The 8,968-nt window shown below is 41.3% G+C and overlaps 1 protein-coding gene across 2 annotated transcripts; it reads left to right on the top strand.

Moving 5' to 3' along the window:
* Window positions 1-1,505: 1,505 nt before the first annotated feature.
* On the top strand, window positions 1,506-7,085 carry LOC102232394 (neuropeptide Y receptor type 1-like). Of its 2 annotated transcripts, none has more exons than XM_005811761.2 (3): window positions 1,506-1,694; window positions 1,956-2,055; window positions 4,766-7,085. In XM_005811761.2, exon 3 carries the CDS (start codon window positions 4,912-4,914, stop codon window positions 6,013-6,015), a length of 1,104 nt encoding a protein of 367 aa, XP_005811818.1. In that variant the 5' UTR covers window positions 1,506-1,694; window positions 1,956-2,055; window positions 4,766-4,911; the 3' UTR covers window positions 6,016-7,085. The 2 variants fall into 2 exon arrangements, with proteins under 2 accessions (XP_005811818.1, XP_023198941.1); XM_023343173.1 differs by having other exon boundaries at window positions 1,878-2,055.
* Window positions 7,086-8,968: the final 1,883 nt, after the last annotated feature.

Genomic DNA, 8,968 nt, shown 5'->3' with positions numbered 1-8,968 from the left:
GCGGCCGTGACCGTAACGTAATGTGTGTATTTGTACGACTGTTCAACTGTGCTTTGGTTTCGGAGGTGGTTTCAACAATTATATTCACATTGTTGACTTACTTTCTGCTGATTATGCAGCAAAAGGGTAAAAAACGACAACAACAAAAAATCCATAGCTAACATGCTAGTTTCTTGAGCAAATAAAGTTTTTGCAGAGTTAAACCGGAAGTGCATGGCAGGGTCATTGGTTCAACAAAGTTCATCCAAGTAATGTACTTAATATTTAGTAAATATATTTTAAATGCAACGAGTTTCATTTCATCCAATTGCTGACATTAAATGTATATGCGTGATCTTCAAGGATTTTTAAAAGCACGTAAAATGTTTTGCCAACTTTGACAAAGTTCTCACACAACGTCAACTGTGATTGGCTCCACCCACACTGTAGCGAGTGTTGTTTTTGCGGAAGAGCAAGTGTAATTTCAGCCTCTCGTTGAAATTATTCTAGCAGTTTGAAAGAAATCGTTTTGAAAGAGTCATCTTTGGAATTTTTCCAACCCTGATTTTGATTTTTGAACAAGGTAAGTAAATTAATGTTCAGGTTTCATATAAAATGTTGACTCGATGCAAAGCAGAGAGGATGTATGCATGGATAGCTTACGGCACAAACCTGCACTAACGGAGCACTAACGAAGTAGCCCAGTTTGGTTTGTTTTGGCGCAACATGGGGGGATGGTGACGTCATCGGCCAAAATTATAACTTTTAATATTTCAGAAACCAAAGCTGCACAAACGTCCGTTTTAACTGCACAAACCTGCACTAACGGAGCACTAACGAAGTAGCCCAGTTTGTTTTGTTTTGGCGCAACATGGGGGGATGGTGACGTCATCGGCCAAAATTATAACTTTTAATATCTCGAAAACGAAAGCTGCACAAACGAAAATTTTAACGGCACAAACCTGCACAAACGAAGCACTAACGAAGTAGCCTAGTTTGGTGTGTTTCGGAGCAACATGGGGGGATGGTGACGTCATCGGCCAAAATTATAACTTTTAATATTTCAGAAACCAAAGCTGCACAAACGTCCGTTTTAACGGCACAAACCTGCACTAACGAAGCACTAACGAAGTAGCCTAGTTTGGTTCGTTTTGGCGCAACATGGGGGGATGGTGACGTCATCGGCCAAAATTATAACTTTTAATATCTCGAAAACGAAAGCTGCACAAACGAAAATTTTAACGGCACAAACCTGCACAAACGGAGCACTAACGAAGTAGCCCAGTTTGGTTTGTTTTGGAGCAACATGGGGGGATGGTGAACTCTGGATGACCTAAAATATAATTTTTAATATCTCGAAAACGAAAGCTGCACAAACGAAAATTTTAACGGCACAAACCTGCACTAACGGAGCACTAACCACTCAGACTATTTGCTGAATTTTTTGAGGTGGGTGGGGTGTCAGCTTCACTCAGCTCGACCAGCTTGGTGTTCACGCGTTGGCGCGCGCGTGCGAGCCTCGCAGAAGTTATTATGTAAGATGTTCCCAGTCAGTCAGTCAGCTACATCCCCGCCAGAGTCTGAGGCACGATGAGGGCGCTTTAAGAGAAGCCTCAGCTCCTGTCCGGGATCCTGGCAGGACGCACACCACCTTCTGCTGCACCGACACAACTCACCTGGAGCACAGCAGAGTCCCACAGGACAAGACGACTGCGGTAAGAATAACATTATTTCCTATACGAATATGGTAACTGAGCCTTTTAATACCGGTTTAGAAGAGCTTTTAATCTGTTTCTAATATACCACCGCAAAGCTTTAGGACTCCTTTTTTCCCCCGAAGAATAAAAAACATATTCTTTTTTATGTTTTCCCTTCTGGTCACATTGTTATCCACAAAGCTCGCTAAAAGTGCAAGTGGCTCCCAGTCAGTGACCGTTCATCAGGTCTCTAAGTGTTGCGTCTCCTCCCCGGCTCAGGAGTGTCTCCTACCTGCCTGCCCCCGGAGCTTTAAAAGGTCCGCCTCGGAGCGAGCAGACGCCACACTGTTGCAGACGGACCGCGGATCCAGGACAGCGGGTAGGTCACACATGCAACACTTTCCTCTCTGCCCAGCTTTTCATGTATTTCTGAGGTGTTTTTATTTATTTATTTATTGCATTTCTTGACGTATTCTAAAAAATCTGTTAAAAATACATCAAACTAAATGTATCTATGTATTAAGGTCCCCCCCCACCCCCTATCAGGTTTCATTCCTTTGTTAAAATTGCAAATCCTTTGTGTCGTTAAGGGTGCAATCTCTTTTAAGCTTCACAGTGATTGCTTTTGTAAATTCCCTCGCTTGTCTCTGGCAGCAGACACAACACACAGCACTGCATCACTTTAAATGAACAAATTCTGCTATAAATAATCAGCATCAAGGCTGCACTGTCCAAGTACAAGCCGCACAAACAAGCAGAAATCTGGCCGGGTTAAGTTCAAGATTTTTTATTATTATTATTATTATTTTTATTATTGTTTTTGGGATTCTTGAGGAAAGGATTTTAAATGGTACTTGAACTTGTTTTGTGGTTGTGCTTCTTTGATGAGGAACACTCAGGCTAATCACCACAAATGAAACAGCACATCCTAATAGGTCATTACAGCTCATAACAGAGACGGCCACAAGCCATTAATGTCCCACCTGTCAACATTTATCATTGTTAAGGAGTCATCTGTTAAATATGATAAATCCCGCAGATATAATTCTCTTTGCATAGCTGTGTTGCAAAACTAATATTCTGGGGGAATGGAGCCATGGGCAGATCGTATCAGCTAATCAGTAATGATTTTAGGGCTGTGCATCCACTCTTAGAAATGTGCACACAAATAAGGATATCTGTGCACAATAATCAGATGCTCTTAGTCCTGGTTTAATGAAACTGGACTGTATTTCTGCGATGTGTTCCACTACATTAATTTATACAGTGGGTGCCTGTAAAGACCATATGTGCTGTCACTGGGAACATATCTATGGGGGAGATAGAAAATAGATTCTCACCGTCAAAGGGAAAGAACGCAGCAATAGGAAATGATTGTCAACGAAAGTGCAATGATTATCCCCTTTATTGTGATGGAAATCGAAATCAGCGCGCTATTATAGCAGTGCTTCAAAATCTAATTCTTTTTGCTTTGTTTTTCTTTCTTGATAATCTTCCATGAGTTATTCTTACAGTCTGCACTCAAGAGGAGAGAGAGAAAATCTGTGTTTCCCCTAACAGCCTCATATCTGCATACATACATTGTTAATGTCCATCACAGATTTCCCATTATTCTAATAGTGAATCCACTGCCGATGTGCACAAAGGGAAATTTGTCCCTGAAATGCATGGTAGCAGCTGAGTCAGTGTGAGATAGTCACTCTTTGCTAACCTTGAGTGAAAATATCAGGATACCTTGGTATCTAGACAAAATGAATCACACCAGCTTATTGCTTAAAAAAATCCTCCTGCTGCCAAAATATTATACCACATTGATCAATACAGTTATTACAAAGTTCTGCATTCATCAATTGTTACTACAACATGCAGTAAATTTATGCGTATTTTGATTTGCTAGCAAACCTTCAGAAGAAACACCTGTTAAATTAGAAGTAGTTTTCAGGTGTTTATAGCACTGAATGCTGTCTATTTTACCCACACTGCTCCATGTACAATAAAATAATTGTTGTATTTAGAGATGCACTAATGCATTGGATTAAAGGACCGGTTTTCCTGTGTTTTGCTGAATGGTGACTAGCAAGTCAGTTGCTGAAAAATATGATTTCTTAAAAAATCTATTCAATCGAAGCATCAAAATTAACAATTTCCAGTCCATAAAAACCTATGTCAACATTATGTTCTTTAATGCACTTTTTTGACACTTTGTAAAATTCTGATAAAGGTTAGGAATGTATGTTTTGATGCGTATTAAAAATACAATATCTTGAATCTCAACTCAAAAATATTGGCAATATTGGTTCTACGTAATAGATCAGGTTTTGATCTAATAACTGTTTGTAGGTAATGTATTTGGGCAGTAATACTAACTTGTCTTGTTACGGTGTCGACAACAACCTTAGTGACCAAGATGCTAAAGCTCAAGGGTTGTAGTGAGAACTTTATAATGTAGGAGAAAAGGCAGAGTAAGAAAAGTGTTAATCACAATTAATACAATCAATGCAATTTTAAGTCCTCCAATTACTGTGCAGGTCTAATAAACTATTACAGTGGACTCCGGGTTTTTACAGAGTTAGGGAGCACAGCTGCGTGTGAATAGTTAAAATTCACTAATATTTGAGACCGTCTCTCAAAATGCTTGTATTTGACCAAATTTGAAGCCGATGCCTCAAAATCCCTAGAAGGAGTTTGTCAAAATTTGATGTGTGTAAAATCACCAAAACCCTTAAAAGGACCTTTCAAACCAGAGTGTCCGACTTCACTTTGTTGTAGGAAGCGGTTCCAGGAGACATTTTGCTTGTCTTAACTGTGCACTAATATTTCAAGTGTCTAGATTAAACAGGACAACATGTCTGAGTCTAAGGGGCGCCGTTGAACCATTTGGCCACACCCACTTTGATTCCATTGAAATATAATAATTTTCACAGGGGGTGAATTTTATGCAAAGTTTGGTAAGTTCTCAGGGTATGTTTAGGGCCCCAAAAGGCTATTGAGTTTATTGATTTTGCTGCTTAGACCTAAGATAAACTCTGATAAACTGACTCCCTTTCAAATGCAATTTGTTTCAAATCAACATTTTTTTCTTTTTTTAGGCCACTAAAAAGAAGACAAACATGAACCTGGAACTATGGATGACAAAACACTGAAATGTGAAAATAAAATTCATGAGGTTATAACAGCAGGTGTGACAAAGTGAATTCATCTAGTCTTCTTTTTTTGACGGGAGCCAAGAAACATCATGGAGCTGCAGCACAACACCAATCACAACCAGGCCTTGTGGAGAGAGATACCATGGGAGTCCACGGAGGACTGCTCGCTCTCAGTGAGCGGGACCACTTTCCTCATCATCGCTTACAGCATAGTGATGGCCGTGGGGCTCATCGGGAACGCCTGCTTGGTTTTTGTCATCATGCGGCACAAGGAGATGCAAAACGTTACCAACATCTTCATTGTCAACCTGTCTTGTTCTGATATTCTTATGTGCATTATATGCCTCCCAGTCACCATAATTTACACACTGATGGACCAGTGGATCCTCGGTGACACAATGTGCAAGCTCACGCCCTTCATCCAGTGCATTTCAGTTACTGTCTCCATCTTCTCCCTCGTCCTCATTGCCTTGGAGCGCTACCAGCTCATCGTCCACCCGACTGGATGGAAACCACTGGTGAGCCAGTCCCACGTGGCAGTGGCCGTCACCTGGATCGTGGCCTGCCTGATATCTGTGCCTTTCCTAAAGTACAGTGTACTTACCTTGCCTTTCCAGAACCTGAGCCTCCCCATCCCTGTCAGCGACCACCTCATTTGCATGGAAGTGTGGCCGTCCATTCCAAAGCGCCGCGCATACACCACCTCCCTGCTTGTCTTCCAATACCTGCTTCCTCTCACCCTCATCTTGGTCTGCTACCTGCACATCTACCTGCGTCTGAGAAGGAGGAAGGACATGGTGGAGCGCGGCAGGAATGCGACTCAAAAGAAGAACAAGGGCTCCACAAGGATCAACGCCATGCTGATCTCCATTGTTGTGGCCTTCGCTCTCTCCTGGCTTCCACTCAACATCTTCAACACGGTGTTTGACTGGAACCACGAGGCCATCCCATCTTGTGGCCATGACGTCATCTTTTCTTTCTGCCACCTCACAGCGATGGTCTCCACTTGCGTCAACCCGATCATCTATGGGTTCCTCAATAGCAACTTCCAGAAGCAGCTTAAGTCCACTGTATTGCGCTGTCGCTGTTGGGGGCCGGTGGATAGGTACGAAATCGTTCCACTGTCTACTGTTAGCACAGAGGTCACCAAAGGGTCAGTCTTCAGCAATGGATCAATCACTATCAACTCATAAAACATTCCCCAATGAAATGGAAAAGATCTAGTAGAAGAAGACTACCTAACCAACAGTGTCCCATCGCTTTGGACTTTTTTGGGGTTTCTCTTTGTTGATTTTGAAGAAAGTTCATCATTTGCAAAGTGAAAATCTATGAAGCAACAGTGAAAAGCAAAGTGTTGACATGTCATTGGCCTGGCACAGTTGTCTTGATTTAAAGAGTGTTCCCACTGAAGAGGAAGTAGATAACAAACGGTTCAAAGGTTGGACCAGTTGAACTACTGCTGGACAACAAATGCTGCAAGGACCTACGAATGAATAGACGGCCTTTAAACTCGTCTTTTCTGTAACGTTCTAACATCTATTCTGAAGTCCGGAGTTTTCAGAGGACTTCTTCCTGTCTTTATCCTGCTGTAAATGTGCTCAACAACCAGTAAGTGCTGGGGAAAACAAAGCAAATGTTCCCTTCAATTCAGTTGCTTTATGTTAATAGCGGCGATGAAGAAATTAAGGGGATTGTGAACTGTGACGTGTTAATGATTATCAACCGAGAAACTTATCACGCAGCTGAAGGAGACAATATTAATGCTTTAGATGTGGCTTTAGGGGCTCACTCAGTCAATTCATTGGCACCATCTTAATGCTTTTGTCATTATCTAAAATCACCGCCAGTGCTGTAACAGTGGTTCTCAGATAACCTCGGCCGGAGCAGCATACGTCTCGTGCTGTCAGCCGGGTTCTGGACTCCGGTCTCTATGTATGTGTGGGAAAGTGTGTGCCATGAAGTGTGCCGTACAATCGCATATCAGCTGCAATAAAACAAAATAAAAGTGACAGTAAAGGACTTTGTCAGAACAGGTCTCTTCTGCTGTATATATATCACATGACAGAGTTATAGTTTATGGTGTGGTCTAAAGTAAAGAGCACTTTGTAGCCTAGCAAATGTCTCTCGGTGGACCTGTTGTTAGACACTTTGTGCATTTTTAATCGCATTAAATCGTATACGTTATCTTTAATGATTAAACCTGTGTTGTAATATTTGGGTTAGAGCTATGTTACATTGAAACAATAAACTTCATTACATCACGTTTTAACCTGACATTTCCAATTATTGCACCCATACTTGAGACTCAAAAGTTATTTTTAAAATATCTGGGCCTAAAATCTAAATTGTGGTTTTAAATGTACAAAAAAGTGTTCCCAACCACTGCCTCCCACCCCCAAACTTCAATGTATTTTATTTGGATTTTACATGTTGGACCAAGACAAAATAGTACATAATTGTGAAATGAGAACCAGCATACATGAAGTCAAGCTCTGTCAAATTGGATGAATAATACCTGCAAACAGAAATTGTAAGCTTTGTTACAAATTCTCAGTCAAATTTAGGTTTGCACTTTGATTGGGTCATTCTAACACAGGGGTGGGCACTCCTGGTCCTCGAGGGCCGGTGTCCTGCAACTTTTAGATGCATCTCTACTTCAACACACCTGAGTCAAATAATGAGGTCGTTAACAGGACTCTGGAGAACTTGACTGCACTTAGGAGGAGATTCAGCTGTTGGATTCAGGTGTGTTGGACCAGGGAGACATCTAAGAGTTGCAGGACACCGGCCCTCGAGGACCAGGAGTGCCCACCCCTGTTCTAACACATAAATATGTTTAAATCTTGGCCTTACTATTGTAGCGATGTTTAAGGTTGTGGAAGGTAAACCTCTGTCCCAGTCTCAAATGTTTTTCAACCTTAAACAGATTTCCTTTCAGGACTGTCCCGTGTTCAGCCCCTTTTATATTCCCATCAACCCTGACCAACTTCCCTGTCCCTTCCTCATGTTTTCCTGTGGAAATGATGCGCAATTTTAGTTTTCTGAGCCATAGTATTTTGCATTTAGTCAAAGAGATACAGTTTTGATTCATCTGACCAGCACACATTCTGCCACGTTTGCTGTGGTTTTTTACAAGGCTTGTGTCACCATGCGACTTTACATGGCCTCATTTTCAGCCATGTTTTGGTAGGGTTGCAGCTGCGTCATACTCTGTTCATTTTTGGATGATGGAGTAAAGCTCAGTCCAAAGTTTGAAATATTGTTTTATAAACCAGCCTGACCATAAAACTTCTTCACAATCTTATCCCTGACCTGTCCGCTGTGTTCCTTCATGATGCTGTTTGTTCACGAATGTTCGAGGGCTTCGCAAAACAGCCAGATTTACACTAGCAGTTGTGTTTACTAAAGTAAAAAGGTCTCTTCTGAAGGCGAATTGGGTTTTATAGGCTCTGTCAAAGTAAAGGCAACGAATGCAAATGCTTGGCACACTTTCAGATCTCCATTTATAAGTCGTTTAAAAAAATAAATAAAAACAATGTCTCTTTTTCTTGCCACAATTCTGATCTACTTCATGTTGGTCTACAACAGGAAACTGCAAAATATCAATTCTACTTTATTATCTAAGTGAATCTTTTTAATAGATTTATACATTTTATTAAACACTTTCAACAGCCGATCCATTTGTACAGCTAACGTTGCAGTTTGTACATTTGTACAAAAGCCAATTATTCCTATAAAATAGGAAATGGAAAAGTGCAGTTAACATGTTATTTTAAGAAACTGATTGAAAATTTAAAAAGAGGAATTTGACCGTACCATCTAGACACATGACTCAGACAAACCACTAACCTTTGTCACCTGAATAAAGGGGGTGCAGCTGTTTCTGATCAAATTAAAGTTTGATAGCAGGATTTAGTCTTTCATAAACAAAGGAAGAACACCTGCATGTGGGGCAAGGTTTGAATCGTCACTGATTAACTGAATGAGAACATGAAGCTGGTGTATTAGCGGCCTTAGACCCGCGGACGTCGCGGGTTCGACTCCCGGTCCTGACGACCTTTGCCGCATGTCCTCCTTCAAAAATGGCGCCGGCTCAGCTGGCTGCCTGCAGACGCAGCTCCCGTCGTGTGTGTGTTAATCTGTGTA

The sequence above is a fragment of the Xiphophorus maculatus genome, chromosome 12, assembly GCF_002775205.1.
Source record: "Xiphophorus maculatus strain JP 163 A chromosome 12, X_maculatus-5.0-male, whole genome shotgun sequence".
Classification (NCBI taxonomy): domain Eukaryota; kingdom Metazoa; phylum Chordata; class Actinopteri; order Cyprinodontiformes; family Poeciliidae; genus Xiphophorus; species Xiphophorus maculatus.
Note: the sequence above shows the minus strand (reverse complement) of the source record. Positions and strands in the feature narration are given on the sequence as shown.